This window comes from Macrobrachium nipponense, chromosome 34 (genome assembly GCF_015104395.2).
Source record: "Macrobrachium nipponense isolate FS-2020 chromosome 34, ASM1510439v2, whole genome shotgun sequence".
Taxonomy (NCBI): Eukaryota; Metazoa; Arthropoda; class Malacostraca; order Decapoda; family Palaemonidae; genus Macrobrachium; species Macrobrachium nipponense.
The window spans coordinates 29,283,579-29,299,157 of NC_061095.1; the positions used below are offsets into that span (position 1 = coordinate 29,283,579).

The 15,579-nt window shown below is 49.7% G+C and overlaps 1 protein-coding gene across 1 annotated transcript in view; it reads left to right on the top strand.

The window, feature by feature from the left end:
• Window positions 1-267: 267 nt before the first annotated feature.
• Window positions 268-15,579, top strand: part of LOC135208004 (uncharacterized) — a gene marked incomplete in the record, with an annotated part of 189,155 nt that continues 173,843 nt past the window's right edge. Inside the window, 1 exon segment of the mRNA XM_064240099.1 lies at window positions 268-458. Within this exon segment, the coding sequence (XP_064096169.1) occupies window positions 352-458 (107 nt within the window).

Consider the following 15,579-nt stretch of genomic DNA (forward strand, 5'->3'; position numbering starts at 1 on the left):
TTTAGTAACCAATAATCAATCAGTCAATCAACCTTGTTATAAAGTCAGCTACCAGACTAGCTCAGTATTCTGTTGAAAGACGAGAGGCTTGTATATGTTGGCAAAATGCAGTTTAATGCAAAATTTGCTGGTTTAACATGTATTGTATACTTTATGGAACAAATCAGTGACTACTTGACAACTATACCAGAATGAAGTATTTTAATTTTGATAAAATGTAATAAGAACAAACCGTAATTGTTAATTGCATAGCTGCAATAAAACATTTTTGTTTATCTTTTAGTGAAAGTGGAATATGGATATCCCGAAGAAGACCAGGAAGTTGCAGTACAGTTAGGGCAGCCATATAAGATGGAAGTTAGACTTTTCGGATCACCATATCCAGAATTGCAGTGGTACTTCAATGGTGTACCTCTTCCAGGAAAAACTGAAAGTAAATTACTTCTTTGTCAGTTTTGGTAAGTGTTTTTATGCTTATTCATGGCAGTATATTTACTTCTCATTGGGGCATAGTTACATGCATTGGAAGGCTCTAATAGGAAACTACTGTTGTAAAAGATAAAGGAACCCATAGAGTGTAATTTTTTTGGTGATATGGACCTTCTAACCCCTTCAGAACCAGTTGTAGGTTAATAACTTCACTAATGTATCTTAAGTATGTAAAAATTTTATAAGATGTAGTATATGGTAAAATATAGAAGTAACTTACCCAGTACATAGTTACTTTGCTAAAAAGTTTGTACTTGACAGCAGCTTGAATTTTCAAAATTTGTGTGAGTGATTCTTTTGTTTGAGTAGGTGACAAGAGCTACCCACTTTCAGGGTAAGAAAGAGGAATAACTACGCTAATAGCTCAATTTGTTTCTACCGCTTGTAACGTTTACACACTGTGTTGACAGAGCAGCTTGGTTTTTTAATTTTATATTATCTTCCCATTTGGGGGAAATATTCTGTTATGGTAGCCTTTTGGCATTGTTTTGACTTATATTTTTACATTTTTGAGACTCAGAGTTTTGAGACTCAGAGGTCTCGAAAAACTAACCCCTATTAATAATAATACATTTGAGACTTGTAATTTGACCGATTTTTATGATCGTAACTTGTTTGTTTGTTAGGTATGTCTGACATTACCTCTTCTAGTTTCCGACACTGTAGCAAAGGCTGCGAAGCCCGAATGACCAAGTTAACATGTGACACTCACACCCTTTGCTCTAACTTAGGTGACAGGTATGTAATATTAATTTAACCAGATGAATGCAAGGAATGAAGTGAACAGAAATGAAAGACATTAGCTTCTCATTTAGCTAAATTAGAGAGAGACCAAAAGAGAAAGGCAGCTGATAAGTCTGTGGGAAAATGGTAGTTAGCATCTTATTTTACTAAATTAGAGACCAAAAGAGAAAGGTGGCTGATGAAGCCTGTGAGAAAATGGTAGTTAGCTTCTTATTTAACCAAATTAGAGAGAGACCAAAAGAGAGAGGCTGCTGATAAAGCCTGTGGGAAAATGGTAGTTAGCTTCTTAGTACGTATTTAACTAAATTAGAGAGAGAGACCAAAAGAGAAAGGCGGCTGATAAAGCCTGTGGGAAAATGGTTGTTAGCCAGACTAAGAAACCTCTGTCCAGTATATTGATATTCCTGTTGCTTCTCTAATGAATCCTGTTTTTCCTGTATCAATCCATTCTCCTAGACCTTCTACTTCTCCTTGCTCCCACACTTAAATCCAATTACTTCGCCAGCTTAGAAAATAAATTTTATCAAAAATTTAATGTAGTATAGTTAGTTCAGTGTTGTTTTCTAAATTTAAAAAAGTGAAGTGGCAGTGTAGGAGGTGGCTTTTCTTCTCCTGAACATCAGTCAGGGAAGGGAGCATAGATATTCATCATCATCTTGTAAGCGTTCTTCTTCGAGTACAAAGTGCCTTGCTGCTTCTCTGAATGCCTAGTATTAATAAACATTACCTTAATATAATTTATCTAGCCCTAAATCCCCAAAAACCGCACCAAAATTTACCACATTGGCAACCCTGTTACCTCGTATTCTGTCCGCTAGTTGGCAACGCTGCCGTTGACAGTTACAAAACCTGCCCTGAAAATCAGTTGTCAACGAGCGCCCGTGTTGTTTACATCACGGCCGCTCTTTATAAATTTCCTAAACCTTTTTATGCCATTAAAGCTCTCATTAATTGTTAATGCGACTTTATGTTTATTACCACTCACGTATTACATCCACGAAATAGTGAATTAACTTTTATTTCCATTGTGGTATTTATATTATATTACGAAGTTTTGCGCGACCCGGAATTACGTGACCTGTCCAACAGTCCAGTGGATTGTCCAGATAATTCGATGCTTCTTTCTGCCCGCAACATCAGGAATTGCCCCGGCTTGTGGGACAAGGATGAGTAGCAGGGAGTATTAACCCCATGACATTTGTAGCTTTGTCGGGGACAGGTTTGTGATTTGACTTATAGTTGTGACTTATGTATGCCTTGGTCTGACAAAGACTTGACGACTTAGCCTATATGAAACATTAAAGAATCTTGCAGCGTAACAGATTTATTAAGGAGAAAAAGAAATCGGTAGCTAGACCTCTATCTAATGATTTCCTTGATTTGTGCGCTCATGGTTCTGGCTCTTCAGTTTCTGTATCGTGTGATTCCGATTCCGAATTAATTGATGCTTTGCCACCTGTACAACCGGTAAATAGTGAAGTCGTTTCTGATATTGATTCAAAGGTTTTGGTGATGGAAACTAGTTGGAAACAAAAGTTTGAAAAATTACAGCTTAGTTTAGCTAGATAGACACATTTCAGCTAAGTTTAACAAGCTGTCAGAATTTTGAAGAAGCTTTTACTAGAATGTCTTAACACTTTTTAGATTCATTTTCAGCTCCTTGTCAGGTACCTGTCGACAGCACCATGGGTAACGGTGCGACAGATACCCCGGCTTGTGAACCCTGTCGTGGCGAAGGCCTAAGGGGGATCCAGTCCGGGCAGGTGCCTGACGATTCTTTACCCAATGTGTCCCCTGTTAGTCCCGTAACAGTGCCAAAGGGCGCTTATTTAGGAGAAGGGGGGAGGGTTATTAGTGTTAGACCTATGATAGCTAGTCGTCAGGAGTTCAAGAAATTTTTTTATTTAATTTTGAGTTTTCTTCCTCAGGCGAGGCCTAAGCAGAAGCAGCCTCTGCCTCGTTGTATTACAGAAGGGATTTTTCTTGACAGTCCTTCCCGGACGCGGGAATTTTTACGTTTTTTCCCTTGCTCAGAGGTTCGCTAAACTTTCGAAGGTGATCAGGGAACGGAAGAGGAAGCTCTCTTCTCTTCTACGACACCGGAGAGGAGTTTTATCAGGTGGCGGATGATACTTCATTCTCTCGACCCCCCAACCAAATCCTGATTTTGTCCGACTTTCGGGTCAACCTTTGCTTTCCAAGGCTTCGGTCTTGGTCTCAGTCGAAGACGTTATTGCCATGGAGTCTGTTATGAGCCCCTTAAAAGAAGCTCAATCCTTCAATATGTGGGTCCTCGGAGGTCTTTTAATGTATATCAAGAACTCCAGGTTTGTTCCTCCCGATGCTCCTCTTTTTGAGAAATTCTGCTCGTCTGTTTCAATCGCTTCTGTACATCAGAACGAGCTTGCCGCTTCAATGCAGGCCTTTCGTGTTTCTCTAAGGCGTAGCCTGTATTTGTCGCAGTTACCATCCTCTTGTATTGGAGATTCAGAGAAGCCGTTTGTTGTCCTCTTCTCCTTTTGGCGATTCCCTATTTGATATATCTGAGTTTTCGAAGGAACATCAAGGTGATGCCTCTTCCCAAGCTCACTGGGCCTTATCAAGGGCTTTTTCCTCTGGTCTTCCTCCTGTTCCTTCAAGGAGTAAGCGTAAGTTTAGTGCCAGATTCGTACCTTTTGCTCCAGCCCAACAACCTCCTCCTTCTGGCTCGTTTTTCCAGAGTTCATCTCAGGTTTCTGGCGCCTCAGCTTCCTCCTCTGGTGCTCACTCTTTGAAATGCTGGAGAGGTTCTTGGCGGGGCTCTAAGGACAGGGGAAGAGCTCAACCTCCAGGTGGACCTCCTTCCTCTTCTTCTTCTTCCTTGCCTCTGCGTAAGAATTTTTGGAAGTAGGATTCATTACCTCTCCCGGAGACTACAGTAAGAGCTTGTCTCTCGCCATTGGTCAGCTTGGCTGGAGAGAGCAGTGGATGCTTGGGTGGTGGAGGTCCTGAAGGTAGGTTGCGAGTTCCCTTTTGTTTTGAGACCTCCACTTTCCAATCGTCCTCTCGAGTTCAGCAGTTATTCCTCGCACTCAATCAAGGGTCAAGCCTTGGAGAAGGAGCTTTCGGCTCTCTGTGAGAAGGATGCCATAAAGCGAGCTCCTCCTTCTCCCGGGTTTTACTCACGGGTGTTGTAGTTCTAAGGCCTCGGGTGCCTGGCGCCCCATCATAGATCTTTCGGTCTTGAACAAGTTCATTCTAAAATCCAAGTTACGAATGGAGACTGTTCAGACTGTTCTTTCATCAGTCAGGATGGGGGACTGGATGATTTCCATCGATCTGCAGGATGCTTATCTGCAAATCCCCATCCATCCAAAGAGCAGACCTTACCTTTGGTTTTTCATGGACTGGGGAGTTTTCCACTTCAAGACCCTTTGTTTCGGCCTCACCACTGCTCCACAAGTCTTTTCTCGGGTGATGGCTCCTGTTTCGGGTATTTTGCATCAGTTAAATGTAAGGATGCTTCAGTATCTGGACGATTGGTTAGTCCAGGCTGAATCTCTAGAGAAATGTCTCCGTTATCGGTCGAGGGAGATAGTTCTGTCTCTGTGTCGAGTTGGGCATTTATATCAATTTTGACAAGTCCAGTCTAATCCCTTGCCAGATCTGACTTATCTGGGGATTGTTTTGAATTCCCAGATTTTGAGGGCTTCTTCCGTTCCGCTCCGAAATAGATAGACAAGCTTTTAAGTCTGGTCGAAGAATTTTTGTCCTCCATAATGCAGTCAGTTTCTCTTTGGAGGACTCTCCTGGGCCATTTGTCATCCCTCATCCAACTGGTTCCCGGGGGTCGTCTCAGAATGAGGTCCCTTCAGTCGACACTTCGCCAGTCTTGGGATTTCGTGATAGTCGCCTCCTCTCCACAATGTCAGAAGGATCTCCGTTGGTGGATGCAAGTTCACCGCCTCAAGTCAGGAACATCTTTTCTTTCAGTTCCGCCGGACCTAATGTTTTGGTCAGACGCCTCGGATCAAGGTTGGGGCGCGCACCTGGGCTCCGAGGCTGCTTCGGGCCTTTGGTCAGAGGAAGAGAGGATCATGTCAATAAATTGGAAGGAACTAAGGGCAGTGTACCTATGCCTTCTTTCATTTCAGGATCAACTGTTGGAGTCGGTTGTTGCGATCTTCGTCGACAACACCACAGCAGTCTCGTACTTAAGTAACCAAGATGGCACACAGTTGAAGAAACCAAGATGGCACACAGTTGGACCTTCTCACTCAAGAAGCGCGATCAATCCTGCTTTGGGCAGAAGACGGGGATTACGTTGGTCCCTCAGTTTATCCTGGGCCATCACAATGTCTTAGCAGACGCCTTGTCGAGACCGAATGAAGTTCAAGGGTTGGAATGGACACTTACCAGGAAGTCTTTGACAGCCTTGAGAAGAAGTGGCCTGTCACAGTCAATCTGTTTGCCACCCCATTGAATTTTAGGTGCCAGATCTTTGCCTCTTACCAGACTCCTCAGAGTGCCGGGACAGACGCTCTTTTGCAGGACTGGGAGGGCCTTCAAGCCTATGCATTTCCTCCGTTTGCTCTGGTGAGGTCAGTCCTCAACTAGTGAGAGGAACCAAGCGTCTGGATCTTGCCTTGATTGCCCCCTTCTGGCCACAAAAGGAGTGGTTTCCCGACCTACTGGAAGCTCTGGTGGAGCCCCCCCATTTGTCTGACAGAGAGACCAGATCTTCTCAAACAACCCCATTTTCATTGGTTCCATCAGAGGCTCCACATGCTCATCTTCATGCCTGGAGACTGTCAAGAGATTCTCCAAGCACGAAGGGTTCTCCTCCAGAGTGGCGCGACAGTTGGCTGACCCAGTCTGCAGTGTTCTCCTCTGACATGGGACATTAATCCTCTGACATGGGACATTAATAAAGTCCTTAAAGTCTTTAGGTTGCCTCCGTTTGAGCCTCTGAATACGGCCGATTTTAGGGACACCTCTTCTAAGACACTCTTCCTTGTCTCGCTGGCTACAGTCAAGAGGGTGGGTGAACTGCAAGCACTCTCTTTTCTGGTTGCTAGATCTGGACAAGACATGATTTTGTCATACCTTCCCGAATTTGTCGCAAAGACTGAATTGTCTGATAATCCCATTCCCAGGTCTTTCGTGCTGAAGTCGCTGGTCGACTTTGTCGGTAATTTAAATGAGGGATTAGTTCTTTGCCCTGTTAGGGCGCTCTCATGCTATTTACGCCGGACGAAGGACATTCAGGGTCGTCCCCGTCATCTGTTTGTTTCACCCCAAAATGTCAGAGACCTGTATCAAAGAATGGTGTACGTATCCTTTTTTCTCAGAGATCCTATTATTAAAACTGGTGGTTCGGCTGCCTGTGAGGGCCAGACGCCGAGAGCACACAGTATTAGAGCAGTTGCTACATCAGTAGCTTTTATGAAGAACGTCTCGGTCGCCAAGGTGCTTAGCGTTCTCATTCTGTTTTTTCTTTTGCCTCGTTTTACTGGAGGGATATTTCTCTAGTTCTAGGCGACTTTCGTTCCTTGGGCCCGTTGGTGATGGCCTTCTTGTTTTAAGTTTGGTTGCTACCTATATATTTTTTTTTCTTTTTTGTTGTATATATTTTTTGTATTACATTATAACTTATGGCAGTTTTTGGTTTAGTTATAATGGGAATTAGGCAGTTTGGTATTTAGGTGTTGTTGATGACAAGGACTAGCTGCTTGACAACTCATGCTGCTTCCATTGTCAGTGTGACATGGGACCAGCCACTGGGTTGTCGGCACTGGCGACTATGCTTCTCCCAAAGTCGATGCAGACCTAGGACTAGCCACTGGTTCGCTTGTCCTGACGACTCACGCTTTTTCCATTGTCCTTCTGGATAGGGAATTAGTCGATGGATCGTCTGCTGTCATCTGGTGACTCGTTCACCATCTACTTTTTGTCTTACCTGTTTTCTCGGAGTCAGACACTCTTGCGAGATCAGGCGACATTTAGTAGCCCTGAGTTTCTCGTTGACGACGTCGGTTGCGTTGATACACCCTCCGATGATCGTTTAACATGAGACCAGGCTGGACTGCCGGTACTCGTCCTTCAGGACTGAGTCGCCTTTTTGCTCCGCGCTCCTTTCTCTTGGCACCAGAAAGCTTGAGTCAGGAGTTGCTCATGAGCCGATATCGCTGCTGGCGATGTTGGGTTGCGTTGATACACCCCTTTATGTTTGCTTAGTTTTGAATCGCCCAGGCGGTCCAGGCACTCATCCTTCAGGGAAAGAGTTGTCAATACCCGATCCTCTCTCTTGGCGCCAGACATTCGTGAGAGAGCAGGTGTCGTTGTAGTGCTTGATAAAGTCATCGGGGTGCAGCCTTGGTGTCCTCATTTTGTCTGACTGGTCACCTGGTCGGTCACCTGACTTTAGTACAGACTGAATGACTATACACTTACTCCTTGTCCTTTACTACCACAGTTCTGCGGCATTATGGTAGGAGACTTTGAGTTCTTAGTATCTTAGACCTCGGGTTGAGTTTTTAACTGCCTATGATATATATTTCTTTGATTGTTTTATGTCCTATTCTGTCCGAAGGGGAAATTGTACTCAGATTCCCTCCTCCTTTTCAATGTGGTTAATCGGGCTAGATAAATTATATTAAGGTAATGTTTATTAATATGGAATTTTTATTCTAAAATTAATATTAATAATTTATCTAGTCCCACTCATCCTACCCCACAATCTGCCTATCACAACTGATTTTCAGGGAAGGTTTTGTAACTGTCAACGGCAGCGTTGCCAACTAGCGGACAGAATAGGAGGTAATAGGGTTGCCAATGTGGTAAATTTTGGTGCGGTTTTTGGGGATTTAGGGCTAGATAAATTATATGCACAGGTAAGTATTATTAATATTAATTTTAGAATAAAAATTCCATATTCGCTGAATGCCATGAAGATTCAGAGCACCCTGAAGTGCATGAGTGCCCTGAAGTGACCAAACGTCATGAAATAGTGGATGGTTCTCTTATAGCTCCCAGGTGCTCTAGGAAGTCTAGGCCTTTTTTTGACTGACTGTGCAGGCGTGAGTGTTTCAGGGGGAACCTTTCCAGATTTTGTCACCTTCTAATCCTCAAAAGCTAATTTTGTCTAGTTCAGCTTTGAGCCTTCAGGCTGCTTCTGCTTTAGACCCATCGTTGGCTCCTTTACTGTGCCAACTGGATAGTACGTATGCCAACTGGATAGTACGTACAGGCAGTCCCCGGGTTAAGACGGTCTCGGCTTACGACGTTCCGAGGTTACGACGCTTTTCAATTATATTCATCAGAAATTATTTCCAGGGTTACGACGCAATGTTCCAGGGTTACGACGCATGTTCCAGAGTTACGACGCCTACAAATGCTGATCTGGCAGATGAAATATGGCACCAAAAATGCAAAATAATCAATATTTAAAGTTTTTTTTTGATGAAAAATGCAATAAGAATGCAGTTGTTCCGATACGTAATACAAACCCTCGGCCCTTTAACAATAGGAAGGTAACTAGCGGCAGCTGGGACGGTCGTAAGCTTCGAACAAGAGGAGAACGGTAGTTAACTGCATGTCCAATCGTGCGCGCGGCTTGAAGAATCACTTTTGCTTTCAGCCGTGGTGTGACAGGACGTGCTCGTCATCGCTCTGCCCGCTATTTCGTCGTGTGCTTTGTATGTGTTTACAATTTCTTCTGACTGGTTTCTTTGTGGTTGTGAATGAAATTGTAAGTACTCTTTTTTCATTTTCATTATATTGTGAATTGATTGAATTATGGATCTCGAAGAGCTTTCGCCGCGCCCACCAGTTGTCCGTAGAGTGTGTCCCGGGCTGGAGGGGCGTAAATGCGGCGGATTTTGCTCTTTTCCTGTAATAGATCCCCATGAATTGTGTTATCGGTGCCGGGGGCGTGAATGTACCCGAACCGAACCATGCAATGTATGTAAGAATTGGTCCGAGGCGCAGTGGGTGCTGTATGAGGGTAGGAAGAGGCGTAGATCGACCAAGGAGTCGTCGGAATGCTCTCCAGCAACTCCTTTGGTGACGGATACCTCGTCATCCTTCCTGCCCCCAGCTCAGCCCCCACGGTTTGCGCCTTCCCCTGCGGGGGGGGGGGGGGGGGTTTCGGAGTCCTTCTCCTCACTCGATCCGTCGAGTGTGGAGGAGGGCGCTCGATACCCGGATGTTCAATTGTATTCGGGGTCTTCCGTCCGTTCTGGGTGGGGTTCGTCCTCCCCCAGGCGTGAGGGTGCCCCTCTAACTGACCTGACTGTTCCTCCCTCAGGTGTGCCTTCTGTGAGTGACGACCTTGGACAGGTGTGGGCGTCGTTGGGACTGCAGGGCGCTCCCAGTATCCAGGGCTTAATTCAGCGACTGGCGGGGCCGGCAGTAGTGACTCATGGTGTAGTGACAACGACTACTAATACGGTGTCTACTCCAGCGTACGCCGCCCCTCCTCATGTGGTTTATACGCAACATATTGCGTCTGTAACCCCCACTGCATCAATCCAAATGCTGATTGCTGCCGTACCTAAGAGGGGCGTGCCGCCTCCACCTGGGTTCTATGTGCTGCCGACCCCCGACTTTCGCTGTCCAAAGAGTTCTCCCCTGGACCTGCCGCCCGTCCCGATGATGAAACTGGCTGAGTTGGAGATGCCTGTGACGCCTGACTATGCTGCCGTACCTGCCGTACCTGCCGCTAGTGTTGCTGGCCCAGCCGCTCGCGCCGCTCCTACGAGGCGCGCGGTGCGTGACGCTCCTATTGATGTTGCTGCTGGTGCTGGTCCTGCTGGTGCTGGTCCTGCCGCTCCTGCCGTGCCTGCCCCTGCCCACGTCGCGTCTCGTCATGGAGGTGCTGCCCCGGACTCAGGTCTTTCCGGACAGGTTTAGTCGGGGCGTGTTGCTTCGGCAATTGGCCCGACTTTTCCGTGGATGGAAGACCTGACGTCCGTCCTGAGGGAGCTGACGAAGAAGAGGAGGAAGAAGAGGAAGGTGTCGTCGTCGTCTTCATTGTCTTCTTCGTCGTCTGTTGCCGCCTCTCCCCCTTCGACTTCTAAGGCTTCCAAACCGAAGAAGAAGAAGGCTGCCTCCTCCCCCCCCTAAGAAGGCTCCTTTGGGACCTTCGAAGGGCCCGTCTCACTCCGGTGTGACGGGGGGTGCTTCTGCTGGTCCTCCTGTTCCCTCGGGAACAGGGCCCGTCTCCTCTTCTGAGAAGAAGAAGAAGACGGGGACCAAGGGTGTGCTGGCTACCGCTGGTACATCCTCGCCTGGTCTTGGTAGCGCTGCTGCTAAGCCAGGTGCCGGCTCGGCTTCTCGTCCGCAAGAAGTTCCGAGTGTACGGTCTCCTTCGGGCGACTGTGCAGCCAAAGGCAAGACGCCTGAGCTCGCTCAACGTCATGACCGAGGCACGGAGCAGAAGACTGTCGAAAGTCGCGCAGGTGACTCTCGCCAGGCCAGCGGCCGCTCTCGTAGCGACCAGCCGGTACCTCGGGTTGACGTGACGGTCTCTGACCAGCCACGGGTTGAGGCTGGGAAGAGGTCCCCTCGACCGACGGTACCAGCCTCGGCTGGTACCAGCGGTTTGACGTGCCGTGAGGACGCTCACCGGTCTCACCGCGAAAGCGAGCTCTGCAGATCACCTGACCGCCGCTCCCACAGGGACCAGACGGAGTCGGTGGCCAGCAGCAGCTCGTCTGACGCACGGGACCGGGGTCGACGTGCTCAGTCGAGCCGCTCGCCACAGGTGAGCGGCACGGCCAAGCCTGCAGATTGATCCCCACCGCGGGTTGGTGATCGGCTGAAGCCCCCCACGTACGCTGGTCCTGCCAGCGAGCGGGGGGGAGCGTCAGGTCTGTCTCTCCACTACCTTCAACTTCCTCGGGGTACACCGGGAAGAGCGAGGTAGCTAGGAGTGATCGTGAGAGGTGCGCCGCTCACGATCCCGCCACGATGCCGCACGCACCAGGTATGGTCTTAGGACCAGCCAGGTCGTACGCGCAAGTGGTTGGAGGCGACCGTCAGGGGTCTGTTGCTGTTCCTCCTTCTGAAGGAGGAGGGTCTCAAGAGCTGCTCTTGTTGGAGGGACTGGACGGTCCTACTCCTCAGGACGCTGTAACTCCCGAGATCCAGAGGAACTTTGCCCAGGTTATTGCGCTGATTCGTCAGCACAACGACCTTGGGGAAGGATCGCCGCTACCACCATCTGAGCCCACGTCCCGGCTCGAGTCATTTTGGGGCCCGAAGAGGGAACCCAAATTGACGGTGGGACTGCCGCGATCGGAGCTTGCAGACTCAGTCCTTGACCAGGTGGAGAATTTCGTCTCAGGACGAGAGGATTCACTAAAGTCAGGACGGTCTTCCAAGCTACTTCCTCCTCCTCTGCAGCAACAGCGGAAGTTCTACGTGCCATCAGTGGATCCAATACCGCCCAAACAGGTTAACCCGGAGCTAGCTAGGCTAACTCCAGGTGTGTCCCTGCAGCAGCTCCGGTCGGAGAACTTGTGGTTCTCGCAGCAGGAGGCACTGGGCCTGGAAGCTACCTCTATGGCGGCTTTCCAGGCAGTCTCTTGGTTGGATCTGTGGTCCCTCACAGTATCCAAGGTCGTGGCCGACTCTGGGGGCGCTGCCCTCGAAGACGACCCCGACTTCAGGAGACTGTGCCAGTCTGGAGGTAGGGCCATCTCCTACCTCGCCCATCAGACGGCAAACCTGTGGGCCAACTTGGTTCTCCGTCGTAGGGACGCTGTCCTTACACGAGTAGCCAAAGGGGCTGGGCGTGAGGCGGTAAATGGACTCCGTAACGGACCTATGAAGAGTTCCTCCGCTCTCTTTCCCGGAGAGATGGTGGACGCTGCGGTGGAGAGACGGCGCACTGATGACAGTGACCGTCTGGTTCACCAGGCAGTTACGAAGGTTTCTGGGCAACCTCGTGCAACTGCGGCTAAGCCTAAGAGTTTAGCTAGCGCTTCCTCGGCTGCTAAGACGGCTGCTCCATCGAAGCCCCGAGGAAAGACTCTTCCTGCTTCAACTTCTGGTAAAGGAGGCCGTAATCAGCCCTCCTCCCAGCCCTCCTTTCCCCGAGGAGGTGTTGGGAAGAAGTCGAAGCGAGGTGGGAAACGCTAGGGACGGCGTTCCCCCTCACCAGCTGCCGGAAGTGGGGGGGTGCCTAGCGAGCCATTGGGCAACTTGGCAGCGCTATGGTGCCGAGACCTGGATAGTAGATGTCCTTCGGGAGGGATATCTGCTACCCTTCGAATCTCGGCCACCCCTCACCTCCAACCCGGTCCATCTTCAGACATATGTACTAGGATCCTCAAAGGACGACGCTCTTCGGCAGGAGATCAAGACCATGCTGACCAAACGAGCTGTAGAAGTCGTAGTAGATCGGTCACCGGGCTTTTACAGCCGCCTTTTCTTAGTGGAGAAGGCATGGGGGGGCTGGCGCCCGGTGATAGATCTCTCTCCCCTGAACCGATTTGTTCGCCAGACTCGGTTCAAGATGGAGACGGCACGTTCCGTGCTCGACTCCATCAGGGAGAACGATTTCATGCTTTCGGTGGACCTGAAGGATGCGTATTTTCAAATACCCATCCATCAGTCCTCCAGAAAAGTACCTCGCTTCATCTTCGACGGGACGGTGTACCAATTCAGGGCACTTTGCTTCGGTCTCTCAACCGCCCCACAGGTGTTCACGAGAGTGTTCACTCTGGTGTCTGCTTGGGCCCATTCGCACGGGATACGTCTTCTGAGGTATCTCGACGATTGGCTGGTCCTGGCGAGCTCCCGCTCACAGTTGCTGCAGGACAGGGATCGACTTCTAAAGTTTTGTCGCGATCTGGGGATCGTGATAAACTACGAGAAGTCCGATCTCGAACCCAAGCAGAAGATGAAGTACCTGGGTATGCTGATCGATACGGTAGCAGCTCAAGTCCGCCCCGCAGACTTGAGGATCAGCAAATTCAGGGAGGCAGCCGGCTGGTTCCTGTCTCGGCAGGAACAGGCAGCTCAGCAATGGCAAGTCGTGATCGGCCACCTGTCGTCACTCGAGAAGTTAGTTCCGCACGGACGTCTCCACCTGCGGTCTCTCCAGTGGAGACTAAGGGAGAGTTGGTCACAGGTAAAGGATCCACCTTACTTCCCCGTGTCCCTCACGGAGAAGGTGAGGCAGGACCTAGCCTGGTGGCTCGACGACAGGAACCTCTTAAGAGGAGTGCCTCTACGCACTCCCCCCCCCCCCCCCCCCCCCCCCCGGAGATGTTGCTGTTTTCAGACGCGATCGACCGAGGATGGGGCGCACACCTGGAGGAGTTGCTGGCTGCAGGTATGTGGGACCATCACGACAAGCACCTTCACATCAATGTCCTGGAACTCAAGGCGGCGTTCTACGCTCTCCAAGAATTCCAGGACCGCTTGGTGGGACACTCGGTGGTGTTGATGTGCGACAACACCACAGTAGTGGCATACGTCAACAAGCAGGGGGGCCTAGTGTCTCTCCCGCTACACCAGTTGACCGTGCAGGTGCACGAGTGGGCCACGGCTCGCTCAATAGAAGCTGTCAGCACGCTACATTCCCAGGCAAGAGGAATGTAGTAGCAGACAAGCTCAGCCGTCGGGATCAGGTGATAGGGACCGAGTGGTCCCTACACCCAGAAGTGGCGGAAAGGCTCTCAACCTTGGTGCTTTTTTTTTTGGGGGCGTCCGGTCATAGACCTGTTCGCCACCCGGCACAACAAAAACCTTCAGGTTTTTTGTTCGGCCGTGCCGGACCCATGGGCAGCTGCAGAGGACGCTCTTCAACACCCCTGGGACAACCTCTTCGTCTACGCCTTTCCTCCCTTTTGTCTGATTCGGAAAGTGATCAGCCGAGCGCTGGTCACTCCCAATCTCAGGATGATCCTGGTGGCTCCCAAACGACCTCAAGCCGTTTGGTATCTGGACCTGCTGGCTCTTCTTGCGGAAGAACCGAGAGAGATGCCCCACTGGCACAACCTTCTAGCCCAGCCACACGTAGAGCGGTACCACCGAGCAGTCCAGTCCCTACAACTTCACGGCTGGCTGTTATCCACCATCTCTTGCGAACGAGAGGCTTTTCTCGCAGCGCAGCAAGAGAGATGGCTGGACACGTCCGACAGTCCTCTGCAGCTGTGTACCAGGGGAAGTGGGCCATCTTCTGTGGTTGGTGTCGTAGACGGGGTCTATCTCCTTTCAGAGCCACTCTTCAGCAGGTAGCGGATTTCCTCGTGTTTCTTCGCCGAGAGAAGCATATAGAGCCGGCCTGGCCCTTGTCCTAAAACTGAGGGGACTGGACATCTCGAACTCGTTCGAGATCTCCTTGCTCATGAGGAGCTTCGATAGGTCTTGCCCACCCAGGGAACTCAGGCCCCCTGAGTGGGATGTGACTCTCGTCCTTAGGAGTTTGACTCGAAGACCATTCGAGCCACTCCGAGAGTCGTCAGACAGGGATCTGACCCTCAAGACCCTCTTCTTGCTGGCCCTGGCATCGGCGAAGAGAGTAGGGGAACTTCATGGTCTGTCCTTCAATGTTAAACATTCCAGGGGCTGGGGATCTGTGACGCTCGATTTCGTCCCGAACTTCGTAGCTAAGACTCAGAATCCGTCGATCCCTGACGACAGGTTCGAATCTTTCACGATCCCCTCCCTAATGGATTTCACCGACAACGATACGGATGAGATGCTGCTTTGTCCTGTGAGGGCGCTACGGCGCTATCTGAAGAAAACTCGACACCTCAGGCCTGAGTGTCGACGCCTCTTCGTTAGCACTGGGGTTACCAAGAAAGAAGTATCCAAGAACACACTTTCTTTCTGGCTGCGTGAGGTGATCAGGAGAGCGTACGAGGCTGATGGTAGTGACGACATCCGTACGCTCCGACCGAGAGCCCACGAAGTCAGAGGTATTGGACCCTCTTTGGCGTTCCGTAAGAACTTCTCCGTGGCGCAGGTCCTGAAGGCAGGTATCTGGGCCAACCAGACTACCTTCACGTCCTTCTACCTTCGGGATATTGCCCACAAGTCCTTGGATACTTTTTCCTTGGGACCTGTGGTGGCTGCTCAACACGTTGTGTAAGCTTACCCAGCACCCGAGCAGGCAGAACAGCATCGATTCCTGGTGTGACTGTAGGAATGAATGGGTGAATGAGAGTGCGACTGGCTTCTCTTCTCCATCTTTCTCTCTCTCTACCTGTGGGCAGAGGGTCACGGTCGTCACCATGCTGGGAAGGAATTTCGATGCAGGTAAGCTACTCGACCGAGCCCCAATCTATCCCTTTAGTTAGGGATAGAAGCAAATACCCTCCACTCCCTCCAACAAGGGGGAAGGAGTGGATG